The 19,393-nt window shown below is 38.9% G+C and overlaps 1 protein-coding gene across 3 annotated transcripts in view; it reads left to right on the top strand.

The window, feature by feature from the left end:
• robo3 (roundabout, axon guidance receptor, homolog 3 (Drosophila)) overlaps nucleotides 1-19,393 on the top strand; it is a 407,285-nt gene that overhangs the window by 249,904 nt on the left and 137,988 nt on the right. For all 3 annotated transcript variants that reach the window (XM_051931895.1, XM_051931894.1, XM_051931896.1), the window contains exon 2: nucleotides 12,183-12,509. In XM_051931895.1, the coding sequence (XP_051787855.1) occupies nucleotides 12,183-12,509 (327 nt within the window). The remainder of the gene's footprint in view (nucleotides 1-12,182; nucleotides 12,510-19,393) is intronic.

The raw sequence follows: 19,393 nt of genomic DNA, 5'->3' as shown, positions 1-19,393 counted from the left end.
CTGGTGATGTTGATTCTATACTCTATTTTGCTTTTCTGTCACTCTGCTATGTTTGGATTGTGGGAGAATCGCAAACGAGGACCACAGGCGGCGTGTTTGCCTTTCCATTAAATCCAGTGACTGCGCATTCCCCTCGCTTCATTACTGCTGACACTTAGGGTGTGTTTACATCTTCCACGGGCGGCTCGCTCTGTGCCATTATTTCTAGGTGGCCGGTGAGCGTGGCAATGAGATTGTGAGCACGACTTGACAGTTCATAATAAATAAGAAAGCAGTAAGAGGTACAATTTGAATAGCTTTTTCTTATTCTATCTCACTACGATATATCTGCGGTGGGTTGGCACCCTGCCCGGGATTGGTTCCTGCCTTATGCCCTGTGTTGGCTGGGATTGGCTCCAGCAGACCGGCGTGACCCTGAGTTCGGATTCAGCAGGTTGGATAATGGATGGATGGATGGACTACGATATATACTGTGGGCTCCAGAGCTCACTTCACCGTGACTATTGGCCAGTGATGGTGCTCTGCATCACTAATTGGACTTTTAAACTGGCCTTCTGGGTAAGCTGCTTCCCCCTGTTGTTAAGCTTGACAGGGACCTTTCATTTGTTCATCTGGAGGCTCTGAAGGAGGCTCAATATGAAGTAAACCTATAGGTCCTGCAGCTCTTCATGGCAAGGCAACTCAGCTAAACAGCTCTGGTGGTGTGCAGGTGGGAATAGTCACAAAATTGATATTATGCTCAGATTAATTTGAATAATAAGAAATATTCCATGTTTCTAAATTCTCAGCCCCATTTCTATGAACTGTCAGACACAAACATAGGAGCATATGAGTGAAGATCTGCCTTTGCTTCTTACATGTCCCACTATATCATTTGAGAAGACCATCTTTCTTTTAAAATATAGCAGACTGTCAGTATCTTCTTTATTTCTATTCTTTTATTTGCTGTAACTTGTGGCACATGCTATATGCCTATGGATCAGGCCTTTGGCTAATTCGTGAACAGGGCTTCATTTATTTCTTTTACTCCATCACTGCCTCCTCTCCTTTCTTTTCTCTCCAAGACCCCCAGCAAAGACATCAACATAAAATCAGATAATACCCCTTTTTTGTTTTCTTTTTCAATTCATTCATCCTTTTTTTCCCTCAGCAGCAGCAAGCTAATTATAAAGGCCATGGCTTTATGGTCCACATGGTTTATTCTTCTCATTCTCATGCAAGTACCCCTTTGTTTTGATTTTATCAGTTTTTTCTTTAGAATGTGGGGTTGGGGGGGTCATGTTTCCCCACTGCTGTACTAGACTGACATTTGCAAATCAATTCACTGGCCCTTCTTTTTTTAATGACTGGAGGCCAGTGGATATAAAACAACAGGAGGGAGGAAGAATGATTTGGAAACGCCTAAGAAGCGACACAAGCTCCTACTCTGTCTCTCTCATATGAGAGCTCTGTCTGTAGTGGTTGCTATTACAGTTTGAAAAGCGTACTTAAACAAGGTGATGCTGAGATATTTACTCTGTAGCCCGACATGATTTGATATTGTGGTAGAGGCATTCATCTTATGGCAGATGTCTGGCTCCTTCATTTAGTCCAGAGGAATTCCAAGGGGCCACTCTCAGAGGGGATGAATCGAGAAAGATAGTGAAGGAAAGAAAGAGTAACAACTATTAGGGAAGAAAATCAAAAGTTCAAAAATATATCTGAAGAGAGAGCAGCAGATCAGAGAGAGAGTGATGAGGGAGGAGGATGAGGGAACACCGGAGAAGAAGAGTAAAAATAAGAAAAGTGCAGTGGACAAGACTGAAAGGACAAAGACAAGATATAGAGTCTAAGCAAGATTCACACAATGAGAAGAGAAAGGGAAGGATAGCAATCAAAGAAAGGAAGAATGTAGAAAAGAAAGAAAAAACAAAACAGTGGAGAAACTGACATAAAAGGCTGACAGAACGACAAGGAAGGTTAAAGATAGATAGATAGATAGATAGATAGATAGATAGATAGATAGATAGATAGATAGATAGATAGATAGATAGATAGATAGATAGATAGATAGATAGATACTTTATTAATCCCAAGGGGAAATTCACAGTATATATAAATAGGAAAGGAAGGTGAGAAGAAACTTAAAAAAGCTGCTTTTCATTTGTAAATATATTAATCAATGGGAATCTAAGTCAATTTAGTTTTCTTTTATATTTAAATAAATATATAATTATTCATCTGAAATGTGTAGAAGTCAAAGTAGGAAATTGAGAATGTTGTTGGCAAAGCTAGGTAAAGGAAAATGGAACGTAAAGTTCAATAGATAGATATGCGTTTCCATCTTAATCTAGCTTTAATGGGTAGGTTTCTGTAGCTGCGTAATAAGTATTAATACGCAATTTCACGTGTCTTTTAGTATTCAACTTTAATGAAAGGATAGATTTATGTAAGTGCCACTACTCATCACTAATTGACAGAAAAAATCCTTCTGTCTGTAATCAGATTTTGCAAGCACATTTCTGCAGCCATGATTTGCCAGCTTTAAAAATGAGTTAGTGCATGTTTGTGAAGTGTAAAAAAAAAAAAAAACAGAAACAAAAAGAATGAGGGTTGGAGTCCTGGAGGATGTCTTGTTAATTTGGTGGTCCAAAAGACAAGGAAGTATTTTACCTGACAGTACAATAAACTTCAGTAGTTTGGAGAGTCATTCTCCTTAAAAGCCGACTTCCAGCGAGGGCTGACACTGTAAGGGTTGCGGCTTTATGGGTGAGGGCCGTGACCTCATTGGTCTCTCTGTGTTTCCTGCTCCTCCATTCTATGGAACCAAATGAAACTAAAGTTAGTGGTGGTGCCTCACTCTTTTTCCTCCTTGTATTCATCCAGCACAGACTCGTAAGACACTTGCCATGCCCACATACCTGACAACCGGCATCTCTAAACAGTCTTATAGCTATATAGGGATGTAATTCCTAACCAGTTTTAGTATAAAATGTATAGGACCCTTTAGGTGGTGATGGGGTCTCATTTAGTTTTTGTCATCTTTCATGTAAATGTAATAATAAAGGTTAGGGCACATTGAAAGAAAGTTGAGTAAGACAGGGAGTTTGGAAAGAAAAGTAGAGCTGGTTGAAAATTTTCAAACCCCTGGTCAGTTTAGTGGCTAGAAAAATGTTCTAGATGTGAATCAATTATTTTAGGTGTGTGCTTGCACCCAACCAAAAAAAATAAATACTTTGGCTTACATAAGAAAGCCTGGCCAGGATCAGCAGAACCATTCCTCCTCCTCTGCCTCATATGCACACGCAGCAGACATGCCCTTAACAAATTAGCAATGATTAATCTGACCTCTGACCTCTCCTAAGGCAACTCTGAGCCTGTTGCCTTGGAGATGGAATGGAGCCCTGACCTCTTAGATCAGCTGATGATGCATCTGGAATGGACACTGTGAGTGACAGATGCTGGAAGTCAGCACGTTTTATTTTTTATGGCTCTTCATATTGGTCTGTAGAAAAAGGTGGTCATTTTGGACAGAAATTTATGGTGTTATGTAAGTGCCACAGCATAACTCTCTGTTTTAAGTGGATCATTTTGTTGGAAAGTACTAGCAGTAGATGCACCAGTCACACTGCAAACAGATAATTTCTTTAATAATACAACTTCCTAAATACTTCTATGCGAAAGCATCCACACCCATTTCCTTAACTGGCTTTGTTACCACAGGACCATTGGGGTGGGAGCCCATGGTGGTAGCATTCAGAGCAAGGTAGGAACCAACACTGGATCAGACAGCAATCCATCTCAGGGATCCTCATATAATCCTAACATCTGCATCATTCTGCTGGTTATGTTAAACTTTAGCATTGCATGTTTTACAGTTTATAAGTGACTTTCATCAAGTGAAACCTAGCACTGGGCCACAAACTGTAGATATTAGAGCAAACCTTATAACTTAAGCAGAAAAACAGACTTTGGACAAGAGGTGGATGAGGCAAAAATCTTGCATTACTAAGGCAGCATATCTTGAGCTTTCAGTACAAATTCTGTACTGGTAGCTGCCTTTGACCCGCTGCAGTGCCATTGAACAAGGTTACCTCTTGAATCTAATAATGAAAATAAGCTGAAATGCACACTCAGCAGATTCTCTCCTAACACCATCTGCAGTCTCCATTTTGGGACTAATTGATGTTGGCTGCTGCTCATGGCTTGACCCATCTTGCCCTGTCTTCCAACACCCTCCACATGTCCTTTTCTGTGTCCCTTTGCAGCAGGACCTGACATTGTTTGCGATTCCACTGATAAATAAATATGTGTGCTGCTGGAGGCAAGATGTTGATTTATTTATGCATTAGCTGGCAGTAGAGATGATGGCAATATGTGATGTGGAGTACCATGGATTCATGTGACCCAGACTTGACTGGCACTAATGGTGCTTCTGGGCACATTCACTGTTATCAGACTGACCTCTGACTACCTTACTGAGCACATTTTTAGGTAGCAACCTTTGGAAATATTTCATAACAAGAGTACCAGTGCTTATTAAAATCTGCTCAAAGCAGTATTATTATTACTTTGATAAACAGAGTGGTGAAGTGTCTAAGTCATTGGACTTTTAACATTAAGGCTGTAGAAAGGTTGCTGGTTTGGTTCCCTACTGTGACCCATAGTGTGACCCACTTTGTGACCCTGATCTACTCACTTAACATGCCTGGCCTCCAGCTATTAAAAAAAACTCCAAACAGTTATAAAAAATTTAATAAGCTACTTTGGATAAACATGTCAAGCAAATATGCCAATGATTTGTAATAGTTGATATGTAATAGGTTTGGTTTAAGGGCAAAAGTTTTCTAGGTCTAAGTTAGCCTTGGGTGTCTATGGGTATATGCATGAGTGTGAACTGTGATGGTCCGGCATCTTGTCCAGAGCTGGTTCCTGGTGCTTGGTGAAGCCCCCATACACTCTTGAATTAGATTAAGTGGGTGACAATATTATCAGTATTATTAGCCTTCATCCATTTTCCTAGTTGATTATTCCATTATAAGTACAGTACAGAACCTGTCCTGGAAGCATTGTGCACAAGGCAGGAATTAGAGCACCCTCACACTCACACCCGCTAATATGGAGTTATTCATATATATTTATCAAATTCACCAACACAAACATAGGAGTACATGAACTAGACAGTGCATGGGTCAGGAATCAAACAAAGGCTCCTGAAGGGGTGAGGTACACTCTTAAAAATAATGGGTCTAAAGTGTCACTTTACTGGGTTCTCTGGTTCCTCATAGAACCATTGCTTGACAAAAAAAAACATTTAATTCTATAAAGGGTTCTTTACATATGAAATTGTTTTTTGGCTACCTAGCAGGATACTGACAGATCAAGAAAACCTGACCTTAGCCTGTGTTATTGAATATAGCCTGTGTTCTTTTAAAATCAACAACTCCTTGGTGTTTTACAAATCTGTTATTATGTATTCATGGGTATGTATGGAATTGTTATAGATCTAAATCAGATTTTCTTTCTGGAACTTTCATGTAGATGATTCTTTTATGAACTGAAAAACAGCTTTGGCACTTCTAACTTTAAGAGTGTACTGATGCCCAATGCTAATGAACTCTTCTACTTCTTCTTTGCCTCTTCTTATTGTGATTATTACAAAATAGTACTCTTTTTTTGCTTTTTAAGCTTTTTTGTAAGTGATTTTAGGAATAACTGTGACTCGGCTTGAGCCTAAAATATCGTGTCTGAAGTCCAGAAATCTCTTAAGGATGTGTGCAGTACTGTTGTTGTTCTTTGGTGCTGTTTTCTAATTGTGGCCTTCCTGAGAAAGATTGCCACTTGACCAGTACTTTTGCCTGCACATTTTCCCAGCTATCTTCGTCAAGACCTTGGCATCACTTACAGTTACTGCATCAGTCAGGTGGCCATTCTTTTCTTTAATGATGTTTTTTGCATTATTAGGATGGTTAGCATGCATGGCACTCTCTGTTTGGAAAACAGCATCAAACTTGATGCTAATGTCAGTGATTGGCATTTGTAAGCTTTTCTGGAGTGTGTGCTCATACCATTTTTTCATGTATTTGAAGGGATCTCTCATCTTGGTGCTAACAATGCTACCTTTTTTTATTTTTTTTTTTTGTTGCATATTCAGCAAGTATCAACCCTGTCGTTACTGCTGAAGAATTTGTGTGTGTTTAAATTAACTTCTTTAGAGCTGTCAGATTCAGGGGGAGAAACATCACTTTTCAAGTGGAGTCTGCCTGCCATATCATTAATAACTGAGCCTTGATTACCTAACTTTGCTAGCTGGCTGGTCTTAGACCTATGATGTCTGCATACTTACTGTAATTACATTATATTTAGTATTGTAGCCTAGACGCTGCCTGTGTGGAGTTTGCTTTGTCTCGTTGTACCTGCATGGGGCTTTTTCTCCAGGAATTCTTGCTTACATCTGGAAGATATGTACTCCGCTCATTTGGCAACTCTAAATTCACCCATATTGATCAATTGATCAAAGGATGCATTCACAGTAATATTTAATAAGTAATATAGTACTTCATGCAATTATTATTATTATTATTATTTTTATTATTATTATTATTGACTTTTGGACTGAAGTTCAGTCCCTTGTGTAGCCAGCGTATTGTGTGGGGTTTGCATGGTCTCCCTGTATTCACATGTTTTCTTCAGGTAGTCCCATTTACTTCTCCATCCCAAGATGTGCAGGCAGATTGATTGGCATCTTCGTATTAATTCACTGTTTGGATAACTGTGAGTTTGTCGTTGCTAAAGATCCTTCTTTCCATGAAGTGCATCAATCAATCAAAAGCCAAATGCTTGGGATGCCAACCCAATTCCAACAAAATTGTTTAATTCCAACAAGAAAGAGAAATTGTAATGAAAACACACACGCATTGGCTCTGTTTGCTTTGGACAATGCCCTTGAATCCGTGCTCTTTCAGGAACACACTTTCTCTACCTATCTCTCTCACTGTGGTGGTCAAATCAAAAATTAGACGCCACCTTAGGAAAACGTCCCCCTTTTATACTGAGCAGACCAGAGGGAGTGGGGCTTTCTTGGCTTTGTTGCTATCAAGGGGCAGTTCCTTGAAGTTGTGAGGGAAAAAGAAGACAAACCTGTTAGCGACATCACCCCCTGTCATCCTGGTGTTGTACTACATACCTTAGATGAACCTGCATGACAATAGACAGATGAATTACAATTTTCATTATTGTCTCACAATTATCTGACCTAAATTGTTTTGGATTATAGTTCTTGGTTTGAAAACCTCAAAATCATGAACTGGAAGAAGAATAATGGATGGACAGTTGTATGCTGAATGGATATCAGTAGTAAATGTTAACCAACAGACTGAGGATATACCCAGCAAGCAGGTTGTACAGCATTGTACCGCATGTGTTTCTACAGCTGTGTCTCTACTAAGACTGAGCTGCTGGTATAGGGAGTCACGTTTACAATGTCATGCAGGAGTAGGTGCAAAATCAAAACTTACAAAACACCCAAAAGAGAAAAGCTCTTCCAGGATTTCACTTTCATCTGTAATGCATTAAAACTGCAAAAGCGAGTCCCAAGTATTAGAATCTCAAAGCCAAAGTTGCTCAGTGGATGAAGTTGCCTGAGTGGCAAAAAGTCAAGTGGCAATGGAGTTTTAATGCAGTTTCCCAGGTTTACTTTATATTGGACATGACTACAAAATACTGTAGAAGAGCAGTAGAAATTTGTGAAATGAACAGGTAGTAAGTGTTGTGAAACCAACGGAAGGGTCATTTGAACTGGTAATGCAGTTGTGATGTAAGCGTAGACCTAGTAGCTAAAGTTCAGGCCACTTCTAAGAATGAAGGTGCAAGAGGTAGTTCACACAACATGAAATTAAAGGTGAAAAGATCAGGCTGATTTGGCAGGATAGTCTAATGGTTAAGTTCCTGACCTTAAGCCCTTAAGGTCAAAGGTTCAAATGCCACAATAAAGTTAAAAATAGGTGAAAGTTAATTCCACAAAAAAAAAAAAAAAAGAATCAAAGTTAGGTATACAGAATTTTTTTTCTTTCTTTTTCTATACAGTATGTAAGTAACTTTTAGCACTTTTTACTTCACAGTACTATAGGGAGCACATATACAGTGGATTCAGGGAGTATTCACTCCTGTTCATTTTCTGCACTTTTTTGTGTTTTAGATTTAATTTTAAGTGGATAAATTTGCCATTTTTCCCATCAATTTACACTCAAAAACACAAAATAACAAAGTGAAAACAGAATATGACATGGGTTTGCGTCCACCTAAACTAACTTGGTTAAAAAGAGCCTTGCAATTGGAGATGACTAAGAATTCAATGTCCAGTCCAACAGAGCAGCACTGCATCAACCAGGTGTTTATGGTAGAGTGGCTCAACAGAAATCAGCTTTTATCTTTATGAAATTTCCAAACCTTTCTGAAATATATTTTCACTTTGTCAATATAGCTTTTTGAAATGGCAAATGTATTCATTTAAATTTAAATCCACAATACAATAAAGGGTGCAGAAAGTAAAGTGGTCCGAATCATTTCTGAATTACTGTGTACAGTAACCTGGGATAAATGAATCTATCCATCAGTGCATTTTCACCGCCATCTTAATTCAACCTATAATGAACTGGTGTCTAGAGATTATCTGTGCAGCTTTGTGTTCAAGACAGGAGTCAGCCCTGAACAAGGTGCCAGTCCATTGTAAAATATATTTATGTACTGTATATTTGCACACTTCACTATACTAGGTCAGCTTGGAGTCAGTTGTTAATCCATCATGCACTTCTTTTAAGTAGGAGACACATTGGAGAAAATCTACAGAGACATAAGGAAAATGTGCAACTTGCACACAAACGGTGACTAGAGCAGATTTGAACCGAGGACTTTAAGGTTTTAAGGCAATAGCGTGTAGTGTTTGATTAGGAACAGATAGACTAGACAGTTTTAAGGTAAAGAATGCGCAATGACTTTTTCCACAGTCTGTATACTGTAAATGCCATTGTTTTGCATGCCATCCTGCCCACGCTATCAGAGCTAGAATCCTAAATGACTATGCAGCCCCCATCCCCTGATCAGACCCCAAGCAGAAGAAGGTCCTGCAGAGAAATGCATCTTACTTTTCGGGAGTGTGTTTAGTGTTGCATGTTTAATGACTGGCCCCAGCTGTTGGAGAACCAGACACTTAAGTGATATTTCGTTTAGTTTAAATTAAGCAATTGAATGTCTGTGTCTGTGCCCACCCAGCTGAAGGCCCCTGTAAGCAGTGAGGAGTTTGTAGGTTTGGAAACCAGGAATGATATTAGGTTTAGAATTCAAACCAACAGAGCTAATACCCAAATACAGCAGAGTTGCCCCACCAGTGGTAGCTTAGCCCTTTAAAAAACTCTGGGTAACTTTTCCACTCGGGTGAACTTTGCCATGCCTCCTTGCAATATTTATAAAGCTGCTTTCAGCTCTTTGCTGTCCTGGGGCCTCAGCAATCACCCCCTGCTTCTCAAAGTCTGTTCCACTTTCTGTAAATGTCACATAAAAAGCTATTAGCTAAATGCTGCTAGGTTTAACCTCTTCCTGGCAGACCTAAAAGAAGCAGGATTTTTACTTTTTATTTTTTTTACCCCAAGCTTCAACGCTGACCAAATATTGCAAATCAGGAGCAATTGATCTCTGTAGAGCCCTGGCTTTTTCTGTAATGAAACTGAGCTCTTTATTAGATTTTTTTTTTACAGATGTGGTGGGAAAGAATTAAATTGGAAATGCTGAACTATTGCTATGCACTACCATGAATAAATGTCATGTGGACTTGTTTATTGCTGCTTATGGCATCTGCTGTGGCTACATATTTCTTCATAGTGAAAAATTTGTGCTCTCTTCTGTCCTCCCTGTGTAGTCTCTCTAAAGTTTGAATCACACACTTAGACAGGTCTTGATTCTTTTACCCACCATGCCACTTTGCAAGTCTAGAAAACATCAAATTTTCTTACTGTGTTTGATAGTGTGAAGAAACTAGATATCCTACAAAACTGAGAAAAAGTTTGATATTGAGGATGGCAAATTTCTACATATTGAATTTGAAAAGGTTGCAGTCAGAATATTATGAACTAATTAAAAACCCAATGGTTTCTTGATAAAAATCAAAAGTTTACATTTGTCACTGTTCAGGGTTAACACATAAGACATGATCTCATACTCATGACTACCCTGCCACTTACATTGCACTTTTTCTTGTTTTTTACCTTACCACAAATAAAGTTTGACTAAAGTGCAAGTTCCAGTGCCAAATCCCATAAGTAGGTTTAAATGGCATAATTCTGGTATATGAAACAGAAAATGTGTCACCATCCGACACAATAATCTCCAGAGCCTTATACTTCTGAAAACACCAGCTGTAATGTAGGTGGGTGAAAACATAGATTAAAAAATAAATAAACACACTCTAATTGCTCTCTGATTGGTTTGTATTATTACTTAGCCCTTCCCTGATTGGATCCTGCATATTACAATAACTCATTCCCTGACTGGTCACCCTACACGGAACATAGAGGACTCAAAGGAGTTGCTTTCCATGGCGCTTGTTATGTTGTTTAACTTCATGTGTGTAACTTACATTTTGTATAATTTGAATGCTGCATACATGCACAAAAGATTAAATAAAATACCAGCTGCTACAGTTTTCAGGTTACAGTATATCCTTGAAAAGATTGTGAAAGATTGTGATGTCATCGACCACAGTGTAGGTGAACATGTATGTGATAAATTTAGTTGTTTGTTTTATTGTAGATGGAGATACTTTAATAAGCAATATGAAAATGCTAGTGTGGATGGAGATCACTTTTTAAAAATACAATTTCTAAATTATTATGTAGGAGTGTGGAGGTACAGTGGTTTTTAGTATGCACGTGTGTTTGTGTTTACAGCATTTGTCTTAACCGAACTTAAAAAACTAAGGTGGAAGATATTTATAATAAATTAAAGACAGATCAGTTGGTAAAGTTACAGTAAAATTCATTGTCTCCTCAGCAGCCTCCATGATCACAATGTTGCATGTTTTCTATTCTTAATCTAGTATTTTATTTTTCATTTAACAAGCTGCTTTTAGGAAAAATGTAAATCAGTATTTCTTTCATCAAAATGGCGAAAATCATTTGATATACCAGTGATCCGAACAGTAAAAATGTATGTAAATATTTGTATAATGTATCTATACTTGCCACTAATAACAGAAAAGGCCTTTGTGTATTGCCTGTCTCATGGTGGAATTTATAGAATAGCTTTACATTTGTTAAACATGGTGTTGGTATTCTAATGCAGGCTGGATCTTCTCCAAGACAGCTGTATGGTCCCTATGCTCTTCTAAAGTTCTCTGTGCATTTGCTACACTTTTTTTCTCTGAACAGCAATACTTGAAACTGATATTGTGTTAGCTTCTAGTTATAGTCCACTATTGTTCCATAGCCACATGCCTTTTAACTCGATTGGCTATTTCACTTCTGTATTCTTTCCTTTATAATCAGCTTAGGGCACATTGGCAAGTTAAACCACCAATATTTCTATATTTAATAACATTTTGCAAATACATTTCTATTTCTGTAAAATCATACGGTCTTTCAATACCGTGAAACTTGAAGTTCTTGCTCTTTGTTGCTTTCTCAATATTTGGGATGGCTGGTTTTCTACGTCTGTTAAAAGGGAGATGGCAAGTGGACAAAAGATCTTTTCGATTTTAAAACAGAATCCAGCGGCAGACCTCTCTGTACCTGCTGCAGCCACAGGACCCTGTGATGTCATTCACGGTTCTCTGGCGCGAGGTGTGAAGTGGAGAGTCTTGGCACATGCTGATGTGTGCATGTAAAGGTGGATTTGGATGCTGAGCATTAATAAAGACATAAATGTAGCTACATTTCACTTAAAAAAGTGTAATGTAAATTACTGAGTGTAAAACTTCAGTAACAAAGGAAAGTTTACTATTTCTACATTTGTTCCCATTGCAGAAATCTTAACTTAATGACATTGCATATAGGCCTTTTGAGGAGCTGGGTTGTTACAAGATGTTGTTCCTATAAAGAGTTTCCCAAGAGAGAAGATGTGCAAGCTGAATACCTTCCCATATCCTCATGTTAACCTGCCTTTACTTACTTTTTGCCTTCTCTCACCACTCTGCACTGCCTTTATATTTGTAGGTTCCCGACCTCGCCTAGATGACTTCCCCCCACGGATTATCGAACATCCATCTGACCTGATTGTCTCAAAAGGAGAGCCAGCCACCTTGAACTGTAAAGCTGAGGGTCGGCCCCTTCCCATGGTAGAGTGGTACAAGGATGGAGAGCGAGTTGAAACAGATCGCGAAGACCCCCGTTCACACCGCATGCTGCTTCCCAGTGGATCACTCTTCTTCCTTCGCATCGTCCATGGCCGTCGCAGCAAACCGGATGAAGGTGTCTACATCTGTGTGGCCCGCAACTATCTTGGGGAGGCTGTCAGCCGCAATGCATCCCTTGAAGTAGCTAGTAGGTTCCTTGATTTCTTCTTTTCTGTCTTTTGAAATGTGAATCAATCTAATGTTTAGCTGACAGACTACTTTTTAAGAGATCTTAATAGTTTACTGAATTTTATGGTTTTTTGCCCACCATTTCATCAACTTTATAGTAGATGAGTGTTACTTTAAACACCTTGAGCAAGATTAATGTCTGCTCCAGAAGAACATCAATTCCCTTGAATCAGTGCTCTTTCAGGGACGCACTTTCTCACTACGGTGGTCAGGTCCAAAATTAGACGGCACCTTACAGAAGTGTCTCCCTTTCATACCGAGGGGATGGGGCTTGCTTGGCTTTGTTACTATTAAGGGGCATTTCCTTGAAGCTGTGAGGGACAAAGAAGACAAAACTGTTAGCAACAGCACCCCCTCTCATCCCAGTGTGGTACTACATACCTTAGGTGAACCCGGATGGCGATTCTCTGGCTCACATGCGTGACTATAGACAAATGGATTTCTATTATCATTTATTGTCACACAATTATTTGACCTAATTTTTTTTGGATTTGATCAACAGTTCAAATTTTAATTATTTTTTTTAATGGATAGTAAAATGTACCTTTTTGCTTATATAAAATTTTAGTTATCAACTGGAAATAATAAAGCGCTATTTTTATTTCCTGGAATTGCAAAGAATTCAGCATAAATCATCGAGCAATAATCTCTAGCACTAATAAAGCAAGGCATTTAAAGAATCCCCAAATACTTTGGTTGAAATTTCACACTAGGGATGGCAGAACAATATTACATTATATTCCTAAATGACACATCAAAATCCCAAATTATTTAGGAATTTCCCTACACTAAAATATCTTAGGCATGTGGCCAGAAGATGAAGTTTTGCATTTGCTCTAACTCATATTCCTGGAGCAAAGCAAAACTCTGTTTGTATTGGTGTTTCTGAGACCTTGAGGCAATTTTAGTCTAAGACTGCATGTTTTATCTCTTCCTTGTGTCCTTTGTTAATTTAAAAATAAAAATTTTCCTGAATGAAAATAGTCTCAGAAGGAAATGTTAACATTGCTGCTGTTGTTGTTTCAAATGAATGATACATTTCCCACCTCTGATGCAATTTGTGCTGTCCTTCCTTTTAACATGTTTTGCCTTGGGTGGAAGACAAACATGTTTTATGTCACCCATTTATCCATTTTCTTAACTCATTCTTGTCCTGCTGGCCACATTGGGCACAAGGCGGAAACTCACCTAATCCATTGTATTCGCACTCATGCTCTATCAGACTGATCCACTTTTAGAGTCCCTAATTAGCCTGTCTTTGAAGTTTAGGAGGAAATGAACATATATGTAGAAAACCCTCACAGCCATATGGTCACCGACTTCATCACAATTAGAAGAGCATTACTTGGAGTAGCACTGCTAAGTACTACTCCATTATGCTGCCCCATCTTTTGTAGCTTATATTCTTATACTATTTTGTTATTTATGTGTTTACTGTAGTTTATTTCTGTAGTCTCTATGTAAGTGTTGTATGTGTTACCCTTTGCCGTCAGCATTTCATTTACTTGACCAGTTAAAATATACAAAAACAATAAGAGGTTCAGGGCTAACAGGAGGAGTGTATAATGCTGTTGCCTCACATTTCCCAAGTCTTTGGTTATAATCAAAGTCTGGGCATTTTCTTCACAGAAATCGTACATTCTTCCCATGTCTGTATGGATTTTTCTGCCAAGTACCCTGGTGTTCCTCTCATGTCCTAAACATATGCCTAAATTGATTGAGCAAATTTAGTAACAGAAATGGATTAGTGGATGATCTAATATGAGAATACCGCACTTGAAATTGTTAGCTATTGCTTAGGTATTGTCAGGTGTTGCCTCTCCTTTTGAATTAATTGTTTCTGATCACACCCATACTGATATGTTGCTAGGGAACACCATCAATGAAGCAGTTACATGATGGATGGTGGAGGAAGGGCACAGAATAAAAGGAAGCATAATCTCTTAGTAACTCATATCAGGTATTGTTCATAACTCATCGCATAGATCTTTCCTTTACATGTTACATGCTTCTAACCACACCCATCTGATTGTGTTGCTAAGCAACACCAACTTTGTGCCAACAACACGATGGAAGGCCAGCGTCGATGGTCCAGGGCAATAGATGACAAACCCACAACTGATATGTCTGCCTAATGGTTGGTTTTTCCACTAGTAACAGGGCCAAATGGGCAGTGTCAATAGCAAGGCACACTTGAAGAATAAAAGATGTCCTGGGCATATCTGACATCTTCAAATACTCTTCAATCTTGGCAATGTGTTTCTTGTGGATGCAGATTTATAGCGGCATACAAGATTTCAAATCTCCATCCTTATTTTGGGTTCCATCCTAACACAAACTGGTGGCTATACCAGTGGGTTTTTTGTGGTACTTCATGCTGACAGAAATGGCTAGAGAGTTAAAAGTATTCTACAATCTGAACTATTGTATTTGCTATACTGATTAAGGACATGAGGTGAGCTGTAAAACAAACAGTATTATCAGTATCTTTCCCCAAATACTGCTTTCAATTTTTAATTCCTTGTGATTATTATCAGTCTGTTATATACAATATAGCATATATATAATAATATTTTGGTGAGTCCCCAGGAAGCAATTTCCTTTGTCATACCCACACTTAATTAAGTCCCTTATGTCCAAAATCTGTAGGAGTGCCCCAGACTGATTTTCGAAAATCCTCAGAGGAAACCCTAGAAAAAACATTTATGCGTTCTGTAAAAGTCACATCCTACTACTGAGAAATCCCTCCTGTGTCCAGGAGTGACATCTTTAAATTCTTAAAAGGTATCTAGAAGGATATCTTTGCAATTCTTGTCATGACCCTAGATCCACTGCCTTTAACATCTTAAGTGAGACCATCTGTCTGATGATTTTAAAAGCTTTGTACCAACACAGTAATTTTTTCTTGTATGAGGTAGAAGTGTTTTGGCATTTTTCATTAGTGAGTTTTGATGAGTGTCTTTCTTTCTCTTAATAAGCATGAGTAAGAATTATGACAGAAGAGTTACATACTGTACAGTAGATGATGAGAGTTAAGGAAAGTATTGTGGCTGCATTGACCATCATGACATGGACCTGTTTCTGACATTAACAGTGCAGTACTTGTCTTTCCCGGGATTAAACCCATCAGACGTTGGCTGCTGAGGAACAGTGACTCGGATTTCACTGAAATGTCTCTGCCCTGCACTTAGACCTCAGCTTTGCTGCCCCATCGATCGTTTCACTCTGTCAACGACGCCAGTTTTATTTATTCTCAGGGCTGTTGTCTCATCTCTCTCTTAACCTGAACTATCCCCCATGTGGCCCTGCAAGTGACGGATGTCCTACTCAAGTGTTTATATGAAACCGGCATGGGATGTGATATGGCCCAGAGGTATCGAGGCCTCTTCTATTATCACGTCTGCTAACCTTCAGAGTCCTTTTATGCAGAGGGCCTCCATTGTGTGCAAACACTGAACAAAAGCCTTATCTTAGGTAATAGATAGAAATCACCTGTGCCTAAAGTCACTGGCCTTTGGGAAAAGATGAGGGGTGGTAGGGCAGCTGTAGGATATGAGTGTGTTTCTCTCTGGAGCCCATGTAGAAACCCTTTTAATTAAAATTCAGCTATCCTAAATTTGACAGCTAAGGCAACATTAAATTGGGGAAGTTCCACTATAACTTATTTTCATTGAACCTAAAATGTGTTCCTCCCTTCCTTACTTTTTAAATCTACTGCATGTTCTGATGCACTTCTGCTTGGCTCTGGCACCTATCCAGTCATGTCAGTAAGACTGTTCAATTTACTAATATCACAGTTATACAACAAAAAAAAAAAAATATTGATTTATTGTTGTACACAAAAATCTGCCATTGCTAAAACATACATTTATTTAGATTTTACAGAGCTAATTAAACCTAGGCTTTGTAAAATGTGGTGGTGGCAAAGAAACGACATTGAGTGGGGGATAGATAGATAGAGAAAGGGAGCCACTACCAGTCACAGGTGAGTAATTCTAGCTAGTTGCGTGTCTTCTATTTATGTGAAGATAGCTCTTGCAAACAAAAGGAAAAAAATAAAAATCATAGGTTACTAGCAAAAGAGAAAGAGATAGGGTGCAGAATACAGTCGTGACCTCGGTAGTTCTGACACTGACTTAGCTCTACCCAGGAAGTACAGAAAAGATCTGAGGCAGAGTACTGCAATGTCTGAGAGTGGGGCTGATTACATTGGTCTGTCTCTCTGCTGCCCTTGCTTTGCTCCAGTAAACAACACTTAGTGTCTGCACACGGTGAGAGGTTAACACTGGGTCATCTCTCAGGACCTCACCCAGGACTGATAGGGAGGGGAGAGATACAAAGCGGTTTACTGAACCTAAGTTCAGAGAGAGGTTACCAAGGTACACCCCTTCTGTAACCTGCTGAATGACCTACCACCCTGCTCTGTGTGATGGCAGCTAACTGCAGGTTTTTTTCAGTCCTGTGTGATAGGAGCTAAAACCTGGCCATTTTTTTCCTTCCTGTTATTGGCTAAACCTTGAGCAGTTCAGCTTTTTGTGGCAGTGGCTAACACCACATTTTAATGTTCATTCATTTTATTGGTTAGTGTAGCAGTCCAGCATGGTACTAGCTAACACCAGAGCATCACAGTCCTTCATCTTACATATTAAACCTGGCCCGGCTCATTCCTTTGCAATCCTGCAAATCGGTCCTCTGTGGTAAAGGCTAATGTCTGATTTGTGCAGCCCTTCATTGTATTGGCTAATCCCTGAAATGTCATGTCTAGCATTGTAGCTGGAAAACCCTCTGCATCTTATTCCTGTACGCCACTGGGTAAAATAAAACAACTGTGATCATGGTTGGTAGTGGCTAATGCCAAAGCATCATAACTCTTTGCCTAAGTGTTAGATATTCGCGGTAGTGGCTGTTTCCAACAGTAAGTAGATAGATAGATAGATACTTTATTAATCCCAAGGGGAAATTCACAAAAGTACAGTAAGGTAGTAACTATGCTGAGGGCATGCAAGTCATTCTTGGAAATGGCTAACTCTAAACCGCTGTGTCCGTCTCTGTAGTTCATATGCCATTATCATCTCATTCCAGTACAATCCATTGGCATCACAGCCTTATATGATAGTTGGTAAACATTGAGTATGATAATTGTTCTTCATAGTGACTTAACTGAGCGAATTCCTGTCCTTTGTGGAAGTGACTAAATTCTCAATGTCTCAGTCATTCTTGGTGATGCTAATCCTAAAATATTGCCATCCTAAGCACTTTATTCCTGTAAAATGATGTTGCAGTCCTTCCTCTTGGTATCTTAACCTTGATAATTTTAGCATTGTGGTAGAGCCTAGATAGCCTCACAGTTGTGCCTAGTAACTGTGCAACCCTGAAGGTCTCAGTCATTCTAGTTACTGTAACAGCAAAGTCCCACGTGGAAATGGCTAAACCCAGATCATCACAGCCTTTTAGTGTAGTAAGTAACTGCTGTTAGTTGTTAACTCTGAAAGCCCAGTATTTTAGTAATTATACACGTAGCATCTCATTCCTCTATACTAGAATCAAAATCAAGAGTGTCACTGTCCATTCTGATAGTGACTTATACTAAAGCATCACAGCTCTTTCTAGAAGTAGGTAAAGCTATCACTACCAGTATGCCTTGTTCCTAATCACAGACTATCACAGCAGTTGTGATTAAACCTTGAAACGACAGCATTTGGGTTAGGGTGCTGTGTAACCCAGAGTGGTATCGCCATTTGTATTTGTGACTAATACCAGAGTAACAGCCTTTCATGGCACTGTATTGACTAAACCCTCAACAATTTGTCATTATTCAGTTCATAGCAGGTAGCTGAAAAACCTTTAATCATCTTTGTCAGTCGTGGTAATATTTAAGTCTAGAGTCTCGCAGTCCAGCCTGGTAGTGGCTAAATTCCTATAACTCTTGATTTTAAACTAAACCCTTGAGTTGAAAATAGTTATCTGTGACTCTACATCCCAGTTCCATGTTTTACTAGCACCGCATTCCTGCTTGCATGTCAGTTTTTTTCAATTTAATAAGTGTTTTGTCTAACTGTACATTGTACAAAAGCAGACTGACTTTCTTCACATGAAATAACCTTTTACAGTCTCTTCAATAAATGTAAACTAGGAGAATATAAGCAGAATGTGCTTCATAAATTAGTAGCCATTAAGGTGTAACTTTCTGCAAATTTGTTTTCATAAGTCCATTGCCCTTTGTGTTATCAGTAACTCTTTTTAGATTTATTTTTGTTCCAGAAAGTCCAGCAGTGTACAGAGGTTAGAAGTGTTTAGTAAGGCTCTGTGCGTGAAGTAATCACATCTGCACACACCTACACTTCATTTGGTATCATTGGCATTGGTTAACTTGCATCCTGAAGTAATTTGAATATAACAGTGACTGTCCCTCATCCTCTTCACATTATCCAAAGGATCGACCCGAGTTATAGTGCTAGTGTGAAAGGGGCTTTAATTTATTTAGCTTTCTCAAATTTTGCTTGGCAAACTCAAGAGGTCCTAAGAGATGTTTTGCTGCAGTTGAGCTTTGGCTGACATTTATTCCATTGTTGAGATCCAAGGATTATGGTCACCCTCTCCAAAACCACAAAAACAAATCCTGCTGACGAAGCTGCAGTTTGGAGAATCGTGGCATATCCCTCCGGGAAACCTCTGACAGCCTTAATTCACTCTGCATGTTCAGAAGGGGCTGAGATCGGCCATGTGTTAGGATTTCTTTCATTGAAACTCTCACTGTTATGGGTGTAAGGGGTTGACCATATGCCCCTTTGTGTCAAGGGACAAGCAAAATATCCTTGGCCAAATGTTCATAAATATAAATAC

The sequence above is a fragment of the Erpetoichthys calabaricus genome, chromosome 9, assembly GCF_900747795.2.
Source record: "Erpetoichthys calabaricus chromosome 9, fErpCal1.3, whole genome shotgun sequence".
NCBI classification, from domain to species: Eukaryota; Metazoa; Chordata; class Cladistia; order Polypteriformes; family Polypteridae; genus Erpetoichthys; species Erpetoichthys calabaricus.
The sequence above is the reverse complement of the archived record's forward strand: the minus strand, read 5'-3'. Positions and strand labels throughout refer to the sequence as shown.